Genomic DNA, 19,156 nt, shown 5'->3' with positions numbered 1-19,156 from the left:
TTCTTGCGATTTTACTTTTAACATTTTTAAATTACTCCACTTAGGTATTATTTCAACAACTATCCATTAATTACAGAGAAAATATATTTTCATAAATAATTCTCTACATGCCTTTGCGTGAGATCGTGCCGAGTTCTATCCGATGTCAGAGGGCGACATACATTTTTTATTTATCTCTTTCGTGTTCTAAATATCAATAACGTAAACAATTTATAAACTAGAAAAATAGATGAAACCATTAACGAACTTTATTATTTTACAAATACGAACTTGTTTAAGTGTAAGGTACCTACCTCAATATGGAAGTCCTAATTTGGTCAGTTGGTAGTCTTAGGGAAAAAATGATCTGCTGCAACTTAAATGTTGAACAAAAAATTAAATTTTTCATAACAATTGAGTACCTATACCTTTTATCGTTTTCTTTGTAGTCATAAGCCGATTGCAATAATAGGTATGTAAGTTTAGATTTAAGTGGAATTCGTATGAATTTTACTCAATCTCGAAAGTGTAAAGGCCATTAAGATATACAACATACTAAAAATAAACAATACGGGTCCGCATCTTATCACTTCGCGTAGGAGTTATTTGAAGGAATCTTAGTGCGACTAGTTACTATAGCGTGTAACCGCTTGGTACCTACTATTCTTCCAATCTTGTATCTTGTGGGCGGTGGCCTAGCTACTTTTTATTGGATTGCATGCAATTATCTTTATTATTCAAGTTGCTTTGATACTTAAACGCGTAATCTGTTTTATTAAAACGATACCGGTACCTATCTATAACGTTGCTTGTTGTAATGTTGTCTTTTTGGTTTATGACAAAAAAACCAGCCAAGTGCGAATCGAACTCGCGCACGAAGGGTTCCGTAACGTATTTATAAAACGGACAAAAAATCACGTTTGTTGTATGGGAGCACCCCAAAATACGTATTTAATTCTAGTTTTCAGTATTTGTTGTTATAGCGGCAACAGAAATACTTCATCTGAGAAAATTTCACGCTAGCTCTCTAACTATCACGGTTTATGAGATGACAGACGGACAGCCTGGTGACAGACGGACGGACGGACGGACAGAGGAGCGAAAACAATAGGGTCCCGTTTTACCCTTTGGGTACGGAACCCTAAAAAGTCTAGGGATTTGTTGTCTAGCTTGATGCTTTAGCTTTAATATTTTTTGATCACCCTTATCCCAACAAGTGGAATCTTTAACGAATCAAAATTGTCTTTTTTAGCAAGAATACGCATCTCTGAATAACTTCAACACAAACTAGTCGCTAAATATGCATAAACTCACGAGCGAAATTAAAATCTCTCCCCCTACCACAGAAATACATCAGTCAAAGTAAACATAAATTCCCATTAGGGCAGCTGCGATCCTATTCTCGGGGTCATTAGCGTTCGAAGAGAAATATAACGAATGCATGTACGCAACATAATTAGCTAAGAGCGGAAGTGCAGGAATTTTCTTTGTAGTTCAACGACTGGTCTTAATTGTGGTTTATTAATCGTATGTTTGAAGCTTTAGATTTTCGTTGGGAGCATCCTTTAATTTTCTTAGCAATCTGGTCAAGTTTAGGCTCAGTAGTTCTGCTCCTTTCAAACTTACAAACACATCGCATATCTTACAATAGGTACCTATAATAAAATTATAAACAAGAAAATAGCCCACGACGGCGAACTTACGAATTTGCGATCAATGAAAATGGTAGCCTAAAATTTGGATGTCTAAATAAACATTATGGTTTACCCAAGACACTGATTGATTGCGTAGAATGTTATGTTACGCCACTAGGTAGCGTCTCAGTCCTTTATTTTGTCGCAGCTTACGTTTATCTCAAAAATATCTCTGTGTTATTACTAGAAGATAGTGAAGCTACGTTAGTAGGTATCCCCAAAGTAATAATACCTTTTTGCACATAGTCGGTGTAGCAAGCAGGCTTCTCTTAATATCGGTATGATTAGGTAGTAAAAGAGAGCCCCAAGTCCGTAAAGCTGGTGCGAGTGTACGTTATTATGATAGACAAAGCCACCAAATTTACTCGCCGAGGTAAACAGACCATCTCGTAATCTATTTGTCACGCTTAGTTCGGGCTGCCTTGTCAAGTGACCTCTGGATTAAATGATATTAACATAGCACATCGTGTGGTGTACGAGAAATACAAATGTGTAGGTCCTGTGCGTAAATAAAGGAATTTTGTTCCTTACTTTACGACGAGAGATGGGAGACGCAGAACATGTCTTCTGTAGCTATTATAGAAAATTCATAATTGTCTGATCTAAATATTTGTAGTATTACCTAAGCTATTTCATTCTCGTACATAATAAAAATGATGAAGTTTAATGAAGTTTATTGTGTGGCTACAATAACCGAATATAGTTGAGGCATCACCAGATCAGGTCAAGGGACAGATGGCCGGCCATATAGGGAGCATAATACTGGTTTGACACAATACTTGAGTGCACAATGTTTACGATTTTGTATGTACTATAGATGCATAATATTTATGTAGGTATTCATACCGATGTCGTAATCCGTCTGTGAGTCAAATTTATTGGAATTTGTTTGTTGTTGAGGAAAAACTCACTCGAGGTATTAGTCTTATATTCTAGGTTAGTAAGTTTATTACTATGACTATTATAAAATGATGAATAACATACCTACTCTTCTTCAAGTAGATATGTCCTGTTTCGCCAATACTCGTTAATTTGATGACTTTCCAATACAAGAAATAAATATTTGTAAGTAACTACGCTAGTGAGCCGGTGGAACATGACTGAATCTGTTACACAATAAAGATAAAAACCTTTCAGCGTGTAACTACTTACTGCTTAACGATAGCAAAACCTGCCTTATTTCTGGAAAGTGGTAACTTTATTATTACTTCGTCTGTGTGAAAGGGGATTTCTTTTACCTAGGCCATAGCATCGATTTACGAAACTAGACTCGACAAAAGTACCTTATTTAGCTCACCCCGTTTGTTTTATTTATTATTTATTCATTCTTGGGTCAAATTTAGAAATTAAAATTTCAGTGCCTTCCTGTTGTCAGATTGATCTGAAATTTGGTACACACCTTTAATTCCGATGACAATACAATATAGTAATATCAATAACATTGTAAATCCAAGATGGCCGCCGGTACAAAATGGCGGATTACATATTTTTCCACAACCCCCTCAATATGGGTATCAAATGAAAGGGCTACTCAAGTAGAATACTGTCAGCAACCCCAACGGGGCCCAACAAGGCCAAGGCCTGCCTGGGCTGCGGGATTGTCCTAAAGAGTTACCGTGGTCGTGGTACATAAAAGGCCTACGACGAAAAACAACGGTTTTTAGTCAGTAAGAGTCTAGCACTCCCTCACCGCTGCTGACCCATGTATAGAATGAAGAATATTCGGTAGGCATTTTCATTAAATACTAAAAACTAGATAATAAAAATTCGGTAAAAAAACTTTTTAGTTAAACGGTTTTATATCTTATGTGCACTGAAAAATAAAAAATAAAAAAACAGTTACTTACCTATAAACCTACGTAGGTGGTCCCGGTCATATAAGACTAAAATAAAAACGTGGGGCCCTCTGAAATCCTACTTATGGCAAAGCATATCTTTATACTTTGGTAGATCGTGAGCTCGGCGTTCGCTGATGAAGCCGCTACGGCTGATAATTGATTGTCAAAATCTCCAGTTATGATTATAGTAAGTCGATGCAATCCACACCTATTATACCTCTAGCTAGAAGAAAGTATTACAACAATAGTTACGGAATGGGCCCCACGTTTTTATTTTAGTCTTATATGACCGGGACCACCTACGTAGGTTTATAGGTAAGTAACTGTTTTTTTATTTTTTATTTTTCAGTGCACATAAGATATAAAACCGTTTAACTAAAAAGTTTTTTTACCGAATTTTTATAGTCTAGACAAGAGTAGAACTTTTGTTTCCAAATAACTCAATGGATATTATTATGAAAGTTCGAAGAGTTCAGACACATCTCACTGTTAGGTATAATGAGTTCAATCTATGGCCCACCTTCCAGATTCATACAAAATAACCTTCCACCCGCTGTTTTACCCATGTCCCCAGGTATATATGTTACTCGGATTTAAAAGCCATATTATTAGTTCCAATAAAATCCATCCACTACTTTTTGCGGGAAAGTACATCCGTACATACCTACAAAGTTTCACCTTACGATTTATAATAGTCGTTCTCATCTCAAGTGCATCAATTCATACACCTATCAACACCTGAATTGGGCGAATAAGCTTCTCACTAATGGAAACTGCTTGTTATACATCCAGTGGAAATGGCTTGTTACCACTTGAAAACCGTGGCTATTTTTACTCTGAGTGTTGCAATGTCGTTCGGTTGTCTGAATATAACAAATGACTGTCTAGATCCACTACTCGTAGTGCTTATAAGAAAATACATAAATTGTTTAGCTTAAATACTTGTATTTATTGACTTGGCATGAGTAGGCACCAATTTTCATTTTCTTCAAAACTAGGTAGGTAGGTTTTTTCCTCGTTAATAGGCAGGTAAAGTTGTTGTTTTTAAAATTAAGCATGTCTTTGGCGTACTTGCGTACATTGTGTCATAAAATGAGGTTCTTGTTGTCAACAACAAAATTAACTTGATTGATCACTTCAATGTTCGGAGGAAAGTTTAGAAAGACTCTCATTTATGCGAAGGCTTACTTAAGTTGTCAAAGTTCTTCAACTTAACTTACTCATTAGGTACTTATTTACTCGGAAGAATTCAAATGACAAAAAAGGTAAGCTAGGTTGGGATAGGGGCGAATTTAATGTGACAGACGGACTGACGGATATAACGAATTTCCAAGGCTTCTTATTGCCTTAGCTATTTAATGTAAAGCTTCCGTCTTCAAAGATATATTGCAAACCTGATATGGTACTTAAAATTACTTATTTCCTTAATTGAAGTCTCCGGTCTCTATTTTAATTTTCTACAATGTAACTGGCAAATGTCGAGCTTTAAGTAACTAAATTACAGTATTTACTAAATAAATAATTTTCATAAAAAATAAAGCAGATTATTCTTTATTTTTAAGCATATAAAATAGAACGCCGTTCTTCACAATCTTTTCTTCTCTAAAAAGTGCTTTTCATGTCGGTTTACATATTAATAAGCTCGTCTCGTATAATATACTAGGCTTTGTGTAAGGGATTTTATGAACGTATTTTCTCCAAAGTGTTCACGAAAAGATATGATTCTGAAATTTTCGTGTTTCAAGAATATTTTATGACCATATAATGGATTCAAATTATGTAGTATTGCGTTATAATTCACATGCATACATGTAGGTAGATAACATTTAACTTGTTGATGCAACAACTGATCGATCATTATTTTGACGTTTAATTAATTAAACGTAATTTATCTCTCATGAACATTATCTCCCATATACATACTTACTATAGTTCGGCCATTCAGAGAATGCGTTCCTGACACGTCGCGATTGAACGATACTAACAGCGATTTACTTGCGTTGCAGTTACGATAAAAATATTTTTGCTGGTTGTTTACCGTTTTAACAATTGAGGAGCATTAAAACAACATTATTATATCAATAATCAATGAATGTAGTTACGTCGTCAGTTCAATCGCGACGTGTCAGGAACGCATTCTCTGAATGGCCGAACTATATAACTTTTTAACGTCCTTTATATCGTGATAAGAACCTGCTTACACTCCAAGTAAAAAAAAAGATGCCTAAAACCATCGAACCGAATTCGTTATTTGAATATGTTCCAAATTCAAATCATTCAGGCAACAACCAACAACCATTTCAGGCGGCCAGCAACACATCTGCTGAATCCATTATGAATAATTTATTAGGCTCAATATTTATTTACAAAGCCACATGATAGACCTTACGAAATGTTCACAGTGACGTAGCATGTGAACTTATATCGGATTAGATTCACAGATGCTTTACCAAATTGGTAATAACAATAAACAAGCTTGCAGACTTAATTAAAAAATAATTTTGATGTCATCGTTCCTGATAAAATAAATAATTGCTTGCTCTTGAGCGCCGTAATTAATTTACACTGATGCAAATAACATTATTATTCCGTTATCATCAAAATACATCATAATGTATTCCAAAGAATTTATCTGTTAATGGTACTTTCAGGGGTTCATGGAATAGAATTTAATTACAGACTTCATGAAACCTGGGCTCGTTAAACAATATGAACACCTTTCCCTGAATAGGAAGTTTTTTCTTTATAACACAAACAATAAAGTTATTGTTCTTTCTAAGAATTCATACTTCAGTTCCGTGCTCATTGAAATGAAAACCAAATAAAATTAAATAAGTGTAAGTTGAACTTTCAGTACTTTTTCAGGAATTTGTTAGTCTTTTTGTTGGCTGATTTCAACCGAGACGTTCACATCGTTCTAGTTTTAGTTCTACCTAAACTTTTTCCAATACACGTTAGGAAGAGTGGACACGTAAAGTTGACCCTACTTTCGTGAATATATTTATAAAACTATGTCTAAACTTTATTCGTACATTTGAGATACGAGTTTTTTGGTTTGATATAAGTTGAATATCTATGATTTCTGCTCCAAAAAACTGGGTATTTTCGTCCGGGGAATTCCTAAGCATACATGTTGTATAATTTGATCCTTTTTTACATAAAAAAGGTGTTTAGGGTAAGGGGTTTGTTAAGTCTGTTTATACATCGAAAGATATTATGGGCTTACATCACATTACAAAGGATACACTCTTAATAGTACCCTAATATTGGATTCATATGTTTTTGTGGTGAATTCAGTAAAAAATAATTTTGAAGAAACCCGTACCGCAGGAAAGTCTACTCTATGATATGCAGCGACATTCCTACATATGAGAACATGTATGACTAGTCCTCCTGTAGGCAATGAGTTAATATAGGTATGGGTGATTAATAATAACATGATCTAACCAACTTGTCGCAAGTCCGGTCATCCAACTATGAAATAAAGTACTAAGCGTCACCAATTTACTAAGAAAACCCTTCACAGAAAACCCTTTTTGCCGTAATTATAGATATTTACTTAAATGTTATATATATTTACTTATTATTCTTTACTTTCAAAATATTGGCATGATTCCTCGTTATGGCCAAATTGAGAATGTAGTGAGCAATAAAATGCAGCGAGCAGGTTGCAAGAATGATCTCATCGACGCCTGCGCCTACGCCTCTTGTCGGCAATTGGGTCTTACAAGTTTAATTATGTAGTCTAAGAATTCATTGAATGATGATGATGTATTTGTTTTTATTCTCTCTTTACCTCGTAAAGAAGGCTTGAATGGCAATTGTCAATTACTTGGATATGGTTATACACGATTATTAACACTACTAGAAATCGGCTGATCTTGGTATGTTTATCTAGTAGTTTGATTATCTGTTTACTATGTTAAGTTGTTAATCTTAGTGGTGAGATTAGCGTACCTACACAAAGACGTACTTATCTTAAGTTTAAGTAGAAACCTTTCGTTCAAATAATTATCGAATATAATGCAAACTATGCTTCAATGCGTGACATCATAGTTCATAATTCAATTAGTTACTTTAGCACTTCATTATGGAACACAATGAACTATTATGAAATTGGAATATGAATTGATCTCTGTAGGCGCTGTAATATTGTCATGTTTGTTTACGTTGGTATTGTTCGAAAAACTAATTAATTATTAGTTCCATACATATTTTTGTGTAGATTACCTATAGCTAGGTAAAGTCTCAAATGACAATAGGTAATGCAAATGTAATGGATGATGAACATTATTATGTATTTTAATTACGAAATGCTTGAATTTTAGCTCTTCTCGAAAATAGTCTTTCTTTCGATTTAAGTGAGTTAAATATTAGTTTCTCTCACCTCTAATATTTAGTTTTGAATTGGTTTCTTTTGTTTCTCTAGCAAAGCCTGAAGACTCAGTTCATTTTTCAATGTCACTCGTACAAAGTCAACAAGCATTTTGATTTAGTTTTACAAAAAAAAAAATACTCCGTCGAAATCACTTTATTTATGTATTCTCTTCATTTTTATACTCTCGAGATAAATCTACATAATCTTTGTATTAAAAATACATCTTTTACTTTGAAACAGCCATGACAATCTGGTATTATAATTTCTTTTTCGAACTTCAAAATGCCGTGGAAGGCCTCCGAAGATATTAAAGAGAATAACGTTAATAAGAATTTTAATCTTGCGTATCGTTTTATTGAATCCTTGATTTCGCTTATTTCTTGGTAATCTGATAATTTCGATCTATTTTTGTTTCAATAACCCATTTTGTAGAGGCAAAATAAGAGGAATCTAAATCAAAGAGTAAGCTAAAATCTTGAAAGAAGTTTAAGTTTTTATATAGAGACGGTTCCATTGTAAGCTTCAAGCTTAGTCCTCAATAACGAACCAAAGATTTTCAACACCTTTAATCCCTTACTTTATCAGGCTTGATTTAGAAGTGAACAGCTGCAGCCTTATGGGTTTTATTGAAATAAATTTCAGTACTTTTGTTCGTCGTATTTTAGATGTTATATTGCCGAATAAAAGAACCGGTTGCTATGAACAGCTGATTATGAATCCGCCAAGCCTCGTTACTGTATTAGGCAAGCCGAACCCTAACGCTGCCCACATGCGTTGATAGCCTAATTTGTACTGCCTTCACTGCCCACGAGCCTTGGTTTACGAGCCAATATCTTTGTTCTTATGTATGAGCATAGAGTGTTTTATTGTAAAAGAAAATTAACATAATTATGTACCTACTTGAAAATGATTAACAATAACACTCAATTGATGAGTTATGCAGGAGTTTGACTAATTGCACAGAAAAAAAAGTACGGCTTTTCAATGACTACTGATTTATTTCATTTTTTTATCGGTTTACTAACAATAGAATGCACTAGTATTTATAATTATGTCTTTAAAAACAGATAAACAGTAGTGCACAATCAGTTACAGGTAAACTCAAAAGAATTTTATCAATTTAACGCCAACAAGGCTTTAGAAGAAAATAATAGACAACGGATGTGTTGTTCATAGAAAAATCAGCTATCTGCAATATAAAGCACTCCATACATAATGAAAAAAAAAACATAACTCCATAGATTGGCAACGGGGTCAGAATCGCGCGGCGCGCTCAGCAGGAAGGCCCTACAAGGAGATGCGAGTTAACTTTTTATATATCTCGGACCGTTACGCCATCGGCTTGTCTGTGACATCACTATGTCGCCTCAATTACTAACTGCCAGCCTTTAAGATGAGCCAACAGCCTGTTATGTGGTAACGGGAATTTTTATGATCCTCAAGAGGCTGATAAACTGGCCAGATGTCATGTCTGCTCAATTAAGTTCCAAGAGCTCCCATATGGAATAGCTTTCTATTGTTTTACCATGCCAAAGACTGGTAGAGTCATAAAAACATATTTTCGGGGTGAGCAAGCAGATGCGATTACGTTGACACGTCTCCGTCCATGTATGAACTTTAATCTTACGTATACTTACATAATTACTCTTTTTCACCAGTAGACATCCTGCATTTCCAATATGCCAAGCATTGTTACGGCCTTAAATTGAATGGTATTCCCATTTTGTATTGCGGTACATCAGAAAGTACCAGATTCTCGGTAGTCATTGTGGATCAGATGGTCTATTTACCATTTCTTTTTTCATTGGATGTTTACACGAACATCAAATCAAGCTCTTCTAAGATGTGCTTTTAAGCGTTGTACGCTAGTTAAGTAAATAAGTAAGAAACAAGTAAAAACATCCATCTCGTGTGAGTCAACGGTTGTGTCATACAGTCCAGAATAACTTTCTTGGGAGCAACCGACAACTGTTTTATTAGAACTGCCTGTTTTGTTGCTTTTCAAGTACACGTGTTTAATGTTTGGAAGATTCTGCGTTGACGCGAAAAGTATTATCTTTATTTTGCTCAACAGTAATTACGACTGGCCAAATAATTAAACATTTTATATTTAAGTGATGGATCAAAGTTTTAAAATATTGATTTCCATTATATAGCATTGTTTTGAAGTTATAATTAGTTCTGTGTGGTCATACCCTAGAATGTTTGTATTATTAATTTCGCGGTAATTCATGCGCTGTGACAGATGGATCGTGTTTCCGTTTCCAGCTTAGCAATTAGGCATTAGGTAATGCACTGTTGTTGTAGGTCAAACCCAAAATAGAATATGAATTTTAGCAATCATATTCAACATTATGTTATTTGTTGTTTCATTTCACGGCTAGGTGTACAATCAGGTTTCTACATAGTTCTATACTTCAGATATGTTCATCTACGAACGTTTATTAGCTAACATGTCGGGTCTCATTGCTTAATTAAGATATTGTCTTGTACACAATATTCGATTTAGCAACAATATCTGACTATCTTCCAGTTCAATGGGTTGACGGGCTGTTATCGTTCACAACCGCGATTTACAATAGGTAGGTACTCTTATCACTGAACTGACGACCTCTGTGACTATTTCAACGAATTTCTACTTAGATCTTGGATATTTTAGTAGACTTCTTTTGTTGAAAAAAAAAATATTATTCAGCCTTTTATTCCCTAGGTTTTACTGAGATTTGTTATCTTGCTATCACATAAAACTTTAGTGAATTACATTATCAAAAGAGCTATTTTATTCTAAGAGCAAGATTTAGAATTAATGTAAATTATTACTAGAACTTTGTTGAATGACTTTTGCCAGGATTTCTTTTAAAATCTTGAAACTCAAACAGTTCTTTAGTATCTTACTGAAAAGAAAGGCACTTTGTGTTGTTTTATCAGATGAATAAATATAGGTACTTTCTCTACTATCTTTACCTTTTTGCCTAACTGACAGTCTATTTTTGTAAGTCCAAATAATGTCATGAATGTGTATCATTTGTTATGATGTGTTTAGATAGCAAAGAACGATAGATATGAAGCTTTCGACAAAGATTTATAGGGTCCCAGAATAGTTTCCTTGGGACTTCATAAGAAATAGTTTGCTTCTACTTACAATGTAAAATAAAAATATCACTATGAAAACGTTTCTTATTAACTTAATAAAAATTGTGAATAGTGAATTTATTAGCCAATAATCTTTAATACGATAGGGCGGAAAGGTCCATTAGGTGCCAAAGTTGTGTTGAATTTGACTTTCTTAAACGATTACCTAATTTCTCAAGATATTATCAACAAAAACGAAAATTAATTAATTTCACTTAGATTTGAGACCTATTGGAGTTCACTGACTTTAGAAGTTTCGACCTTTGCGTAAAATGTAAACACGTGTCGTTATCTTAATGTTATTTATAGTACTTAGATACAAATTAAGTTTGACAGGCCTGACTGGATTCGTTAATCATTTATGTTAATACCAGCTGTCTCCCGCTTTCATTCGGTTTTATTTCTAAACATGGCTTATGTAAAAAGATGTATCTTTCTCCTAAAAACAGTTTTTAGAATTGTAGTTCTGACATCGTTGTATATCAAAAACAATTGGTAATTCGAAACACTCAGTAAGAATTAGATCTTATTTAATTTGGTTGTTCACCAAGACACATATGCCCAGTGGAGAGTATAAGCAAATCTCACCAGCTTGAGGGAGGCCTTAGTCCAGCAGTGGACGTCCGTTGTCCGTGATGACGAGGTGCTTTCACAGATATCAATGAAGCCAATGTTTCGATAATAATGAAATATTGTTATTTTTTTCAGAAGCAACAACCAGCGTGATGGCAGCAGCGGAAAAAGCCCGCAACGGTGGCCAGCTCGTCATCTTGATGCCAGGTCCTCGAAGCACCATCAACACGCGAGAGGAACTGCTGCACGCGAAGGGAGCTGAAGATGTCAACTTCTCGCTCTACTATAATGGGAAGAGTAACAAGGGTGAGAGGAAGATATGTTAAGTTGCATTCTTATGTGTTGCAGAGTCACGCTAAAAGTATTGGCATTAGGTTAACAATTTCAATGGAGATTTGGTAAATAACATAATGTACATATGTAACGTTGTAACTAATATAGAAGAGGCCATTTCTCGGAGTTATACAAAGTAGCTTCACGTAAACGAAATTGTCTTGCCTCAGAATTAATCCGAAATCAATTTAGAGAGTTATTACGTACGAATGAACAACATAATAAATAATTTTTACTATATGGTTTCATTAGACGGTAAGTATAAAAGTACTAGCAAGAAAAAAGTGTCTAATTTTATCTTAAAAAACTTGTCTTGGCCGAGAAAGAAAAAGTGTACAATTTATGTTGTAATAAAGCCTAACGCTTTAGCTGGAGCGGCCACATAATGTGTAAACGGCCACAGTTTGTGCTAAAACATTCCACAACATATGAGGCGAGGCGAATAAAGTTACCTAGTAGTAAATGTTGTAGCATGGTTCATTGGGCATACCTAGTTACTTGCATGAAACAAATTGTATTCGAATAGAATGACTTTTTGCTATCGTTATTTAGGTCTCAAATTATAAAACAAACAATCCCATTCATAGTAAGAAGTCTTGGTACGTATCTTGTTGATGAATTTATCAATTCAAATTAGTCTAGTATCTACGCTAAAATTACACAAATTACCTACTCATATTATTAGAGAATCCCATCTAATGAACCAGTAATTTCAAAACATAAGCACAACAAAAAATTCGCAGCTGTCAACAAAGTAATGGCAGAAAAATTATTTCCCAGTAACCCTGGAGAGTCTCCACGGTGGTCACATGAAGTCCGTATCGTGGAGTCTGAGCGAACATCCCCGAGGGACCCTGGCTCTACTGATGACTCCTAGCAGGGTGAAACTCATCGTGGGCTGCAAGCCTCGACACTGGCATGTCATGTCAGCCAAACATGACTTGCTGGCAACACTGTCCAGTAAGAAAATGAAACTGGTGAGTATACATATACAGTACGTTTAGTTACAAATATATTAGATGCATATTTCAGTCTTCGCTCAGAAAGATAATCAAAAACATTTAGAACATTTAATTACTAAATTAAAGTCTTGAGTAAATAATCCAGCCAAATACTTGAGTGGCCAGCGTTTTATTTTCAAGCGCTCTCGAGGAGCTCCAATCTAACGATGCCGTGGAGGGTGCTTGAAAGTTTCTAGAACTTAATTAACTAAACTTGATTTGGCACAGATAATACAGACCAAAGCAATCAAAAATATCGTTGTGGTGAAAATATGAAATAAATAGTGCCAATATTTCTAAAACTAACTATAGTAAGTTCAACTCAGTCGTGCGCGCGGCCCTATGTGTGGGTAACCCTTGTACATATACAGTGACTTTGTGTGCGTGACAAGAGGTACAGTCGGGTACAAATACAGTTATTTAGGGGTTGTATACGGCTGTTTAAAGTACAGTTATTACGTAATTTAGTTTATTTATTTATAATGATTCTGTATCGCTACTTGAAAAATCAAATGATGAATTTTCGGATTCGCTAATTTCACCAATGTTAATTATAAATTCTGACTCCATGTCAAAATGTCTATAGTATTCTTCTTTTTTCTTTTGTACATGTCGACAAGTATTACCCAACATCCCTTCATCAATTTGACTTAAACGTTCATTTATGAGTTTCATTATTTCCGTCTTATTTTGGTCGACATTATGCGAAGCAATATAATTTTTTAAAATTCCCCACACATTTTGTTTCCATTATTATACTAAATTATAGGTCTTTTACATTCTTAGTCCACACATTTATTTATTGTCCGCGTACCCCGAGCTAGAAAATATGTAAGGAGTATTTAATTAATCTTAGATATTTCACTTCATTTATTTCTTAGATACTGTCGATGTCAATTTGAAAAGCCGTATGAGAAAATAATGATAAACTGTAAAATGTAATAATAAAAAGCTTTGAATGTTGTTTCATTTTTTTGAAACGCTACCTGACTCCTTAAAACATTTTCTCCGTGAAGAACTAGACATTTTCGTAAACGACTGTACCCATAACAAAAAGCGATAAGAACACGTCATGCTCGGACGACGTCACTGTCACACGAATGAAAGTTGTATATTTACAAGCCGACGCACACATAGGGCCGCGCGCAAATCTGAGTTGAACTATCTATACCTTTTGTTTACAGTTCCACGAAGAAAATGTGCCAATAGAAATATACACCAGCGAAAAGGCTGTTTTAGATTCACAGAATTGCAATTATCATGAAAATACGATGAAACCTCCAGCTCTCACTACACTTGGAGAGATAGACTTCGAAGAGGTTCGAGACTTCATGGCGAAAGACGAGAGGCAAGAAGAACAAATGCAAGGGGATGAGTATAGAGGAAACTATATCGATCCTAATGTGCTGCCTCAGCCGCCACCAAACAGAGGAGATATTCCTTCGAATGCTATTGAATCTTGCGATGGTAAGGATGTTATTTAGAAGGATATAAAAAGAGCTTCTTACTCTGTGTGTGTTTTTAATAATTTCTAGAACTATTCTTCTTTCTTGAAGTGCTCTCAGTTATAGAAAGCTACATAAATCCTAGTGTGGTTATATCTATCTGCTCGTCTGCGAGATAGATTTGGCAGGTTTTCCAAAAAGTGAAAAGACCTTTCCGCCACTTTTTTTTCCTCTCTTATTACCAACTATAAAACTCACTTTTTCCAGACGAAGTTATCCGTCAACTCACACTACTTCGTACAACGATCGAGTCACTTCGTCGCGAGGTCGCAGACCAGAAGGGTACCATCGACAGCCTTCGCAGCCAGCTGCGTCAGTGCTGCAATAGAGTGCCCTCGCCACCACCCGTCGAGAGATGCTCCTCATCTTCCTGCTACCCTGGTTACTAAACATTCATACACATTATAACATTCTTGCCAATATTTCCGTCATTTATTTAGTACTTTAGGAGATTGTGTGATTTAGAAATTGCATTTATTGATTGATGTTTTAGATTTTGGTGTGTAACTTGTTTTTGATAATTTGGCTTCATCAGTAAGTACAATAAAGTAGTCAGTTGAAATGTACATTAGTTTAGAATCACTAAGTACATGTAGTAGTATACTCCATCCGAGTATTTTAACATTAACATATCATTGTAGTACATATTTTATAACATCACTTTACAATCATCTATTATCATAACTTCATTAACTATAGAATCATCGTCACATCATATAACTTAAGGTGTACCAAGCAACTTTTATATTCAGTGTGGGTTTTATTAAAGTGTTCTTTGAAATTCGCGTTTTATTTCACATTGTCTAGTCCATAACGTGTCAGTCCATTTAAATACATCTGTCTACAGAGTCGCGAGTCTCGCCCACCTAATATCAAGTTGCTTGATTAACCTTATTCAGATTTGTGAATGAATAACTAGATTTGTCAATTATATGTCGGCATGATTGTGACTCTGTAGGCGAAAGTGTAACGATGCTCCTTGTTGGGTGAACGACATTTTCACTGATTCAATTTTCTTATTTGTCTGAGCTATTTATGGGGTTAATCTGGCTATAAATAGTCTTTTGAACTACGAGTTTCTTGAAATGAACGGTATTTAATTATAATGCCCTCATTATTTAATTGGGAAGAGGTACTAATACTTCTCTCAGTATTTTAATGAAGATTAATTAAAACCAAAATAGGCTTCGTAGTAAACGAATAATGTAATTAAAACCAAATTTAATAGCAAGCATCAAATCAGAATTTTCGTTGAAGATGTCTTTTGTAGAAATTATACATTTACAAAAGTAACATATAACATTTTTAAAAGTAGTTGGTATTTATTTCATTGCACAGTCTGAAACAGAGGACGCAAACATCGGATGATTCGAACAAATCATACCGAGGCTATATTGATAAATCAAAATTCTTCCAAAACACGGAGGGTCTTTAGAATTTATACTATTTTTGTGAATAACATGATTGTTCCTGATAAAATCGCACAAAAAAACTAACACAGGCGTGGAGTGCCGTAACACGGCGTCCGGTTTCGAGTGCGGCTCGTGTCCGCACGGCATGGAGGGAGACGGTAGGAGGTGCAGACCCATCGCCTGCAATAGAAGACCATGCTCACAAGGTAGGTCACAAATATGGAACAATACGAAACTGCCATTGAACATCCTTGACGGTCGTTACGGGTAGTCAGAAGCCAGTAAGTCTCACACCAGTCTTACCAAGGGGTATTGGGTTGCCCGGGTAACTGGGTTGAGGAGGTCAGATAGGCAGTCGCTCCTTGTAAAGCACTGGTACTCAGCTGCATCCGGTTAGACTGGAAGCCGACCCCAACATAGTTAGGAAAATTCTCGGGAGATGAAGACGAAACTGGCGACTAAGAACAGGTACCTAGGTGTAGAAGTAGAATTTGAGTTGTAAACTTATAAGTGGTAACTAATATAGTAGTAGTTGTTCGGAAATATTTAGAGTAGATATAAAAAATATGTAGTTTTCTGTATCATTGCACAAGTACCTAATAGTATTTTTTTTATATAATGAAAAAAAAATCTTTATTAAGGTGTCTCGCAGTATTCGCAAAAGCTAGGTACATTGAATTTGAAACTATAAATCCACAGAGTTTTGGTAACACTCCAGATCCCGATTTTGTGTTTTGGCAAGGCAACGTAATAGCAGTTTGCAGTTCAGCTTCAAAGCCAAGCAAAACCATTAACGACTATTGTAACACAAAACCTCATGGCATACAAAGGGCCATTTACGACGAGGCACAATTTCCAATCCGAAAAGGCAATGATGATGTTTTCTTTTCTTATAACTGTAGTTTGATCGTATTTTAGAAGATGAGGCTCATTGCTGTGTTATTGTTTCTTGAAAATAAATAATTTGGGAACTGATCTTCATCAAATTATTTCTCAAAGCTACAACTTCAAACTTCGTAATGATAGGATATCACGGTTTTGGATCATTGAATGCACGTTTGATGACATTAATTTGTTCTACAGGGGAAAGATGCATAGACACAGACAAGGGTTATCGGTGTGAGAGATGTCCAGGAAGGCAGACCAGTGATGGCCAGACCTGTCGTTCCGCCTGCAGTTCCAACCCCTGCTTTGGTGGACGTAAGTATTTTCAAAGGGAATAATAGATGAAAAAGTTCAAAAGATTCAAAGGAAAAGTCAATCTTTGGAACTATCATGGGTTATGTTCGTATTGTCAGGTGTTCAATGTGAAGACCAGCCTGACGGATCCTACCGGTGCGGAGCTTGTCCTGAAGGCTACCATGGAAACGGAGAAAAATGCCTCAGAATATCCTGTCGACAGAACACTTGCTTCCAAGGTTTGATATCATTCGGGAACTAATGCAAATATAAGAACAAAGACCTGGTGAATTTACATAATGGGTGTTTTTGAACTATAGGGGTAGAATGCCGGGAGACATCATCTGGTCCCCGCTGTGGGACATGTCCGTCCGGCTACAGTGGCAATGGACAGCAATGTCAGCATGTCTGTGACACTCACAAGCCGTGTGGCCACAGACGTTGTGCTCCCAAGGCTACCAGTCCTTATTACGACTGTGAGGCCTGTCCTAAAGGATATGATTGGAATGGTAAGTAAAACATTAGATGGATATTTGTAAAAAGCAGCCTCCAGAAACTTTTTGAAGGCTCTTTACTACATTATATAAAACAAGTCCGCTTTCTCTGTCCCTGTATCCATATGTATGCTTAAATCTTTGCAATGTATTTTGATGCAGTTTTTTTATTATTAAATAGAGTGATTGACGAGGAATGTTTGTATGTATAACAGTATGTATTTACTATCATCATTGCACCCATACGAAGCCGGGCGGGTCGCTAGTTAGCTATATAATACTTCTACCATATAATTGGCACTACGTTCACTACTTTCCATTCAGGATTCACGTGTGTCGACATCGACGAATGCGATCTGATCCGTCCTTGTGACGAGGTGGTGTCCTGTCGGAACGAGGAAGGCGGGTTCACTTGCGGGCCATGTCCTCCTGGGTACGAAGGTAGTTCTGGCTGGAGAGGATCCGGACCTGAACGACGAAGGGAACAGTGCGTTGATGTGGACGAATGCGCTGATGGAAGAGCCAACTGCCCTAGAGGAAGGCTTTGTGTTAATACTCCTGTAAGTTTTCTTGGCTCGAGAATTATTTTTTTAAAGATATAGTGGTATGTGGCTTCTTTCGACGTCTCTCTTTATTTAACTATATATTTAATTCATAAGGGTTCGTACACCTGCGTGCCGTGCGGCGGCGGCTATTACGTGAACACGACGCGGCGGTGCGACGGGCCCGGCGAGCTGCTGCAGCGCTGCGACCCCGCGCGCTGTCGCCGCTACAACGCCGTCTGCGAGTACGGAAACAAGTGTGTGTGTGCGGTACGTATTGTATACAGGGCTCGCACACCTGCGTGCCGTGCGGCGTCGGCTACTACGTGAACACGACGCGGCGGTGCTTCAAAAAGGCGAAAATAACTATTTCAAATCCCATATATACTCCATAATTACTCACTCTAAAAGCCCCCCTTCCCTCCGTTATGTCCTACACCTACTGCTTTATGTACTTTCTTTGTATGTACCACCCTATGCCCTCTATGCACACCCTTATGAACTCTGCCTCAAGCACTTACTTACGTATTCCTGACTGAATATACTTCAATGTATTCCCTTTTATACTATCCTACACACTCTCTTAAGTACACCCCTATGTACCTGAATTTGAAAATATGAATTTTCATCCACATCGGATGCATATGTACACTGCCCACAACCTTTTCTAAAGTTTAGATCCCCTCCTGGTGTGCTGTATTTTCTTAAGCTAAACTGATTTTACTATTTGCAGACGGGCTGGGCAGGCAACGGTACTGTTTGCGGTCCCGACAAGGATTTAGACGGTTACCCAGATCACCAGTTACCTTGCTACGAACCTAACTGTAAGGCTGACAACTGTCCCGACGTGTCTAACTCAGGACAAGAAGACGCTGACAATGATACTATTGGAGACTCTTGTGACCCTGACGCTGATGGCGACGGCGTTGCTAATCTACCGGTGAGTCACTTCTTATCTTAGGATATCTTGGTAAATGTCGTTCCGGGCCTGATCTCTCTCTGGTCGTGTCGGATTGCCATCCCATCGGGTTATGTGAGTGAAGGAATATTGAGAGCACCTGTGTCTGCGCAAATGCTTGTACGCTATAATATGTCC

The 19,156-nt window shown here is 36.4% G+C and overlaps 1 protein-coding gene across 3 annotated transcripts in view; it reads left to right on the top strand.

Annotated features, from left to right (window-relative positions):
• The window catches only part of LOC124638116 (cartilage oligomeric matrix protein), a 33,357-nt gene that overhangs the window by 4,953 nt on the left and 9,248 nt on the right, over positions 1-19,156 (top strand). For all 3 annotated transcript variants that reach the window (XM_047174976.1, XM_047174974.1, XM_047174975.1), the window contains exons 3-13: positions 11,730-11,900; positions 12,708-12,904; positions 14,113-14,395; positions 14,641-14,814; positions 15,935-16,051; positions 16,929-17,045; positions 17,144-17,263; positions 17,345-17,533; positions 17,843-18,078; positions 18,178-18,330; positions 18,794-19,000. In XM_047174976.1, coding sequence (XP_047030932.1) covers positions 11,730-11,900; positions 12,708-12,904; positions 14,113-14,395; positions 14,641-14,814; positions 15,935-16,051; positions 16,929-17,045; positions 17,144-17,263; positions 17,345-17,533; positions 17,843-18,078; positions 18,178-18,330; positions 18,794-19,000 — 1,964 coding nt within the window. The remainder of the gene's footprint in view (positions 1-11,729; positions 11,901-12,707; positions 12,905-14,112; positions 14,396-14,640; positions 14,815-15,934; positions 16,052-16,928; positions 17,046-17,143; positions 17,264-17,344; positions 17,534-17,842; positions 18,079-18,177; positions 18,331-18,793; positions 19,001-19,156) is intronic.

This window comes from Helicoverpa zea, chromosome 17 (assembly GCF_022581195.2).
Source record: "Helicoverpa zea isolate HzStark_Cry1AcR chromosome 17, ilHelZeax1.1, whole genome shotgun sequence".
Taxonomy (NCBI): domain Eukaryota; kingdom Metazoa; phylum Arthropoda; class Insecta; order Lepidoptera; family Noctuidae; genus Helicoverpa; species Helicoverpa zea.
The sequence above is the reverse complement of the archived record's forward strand: the minus strand, read 5'-3'. Positions and strand labels throughout refer to the sequence as shown.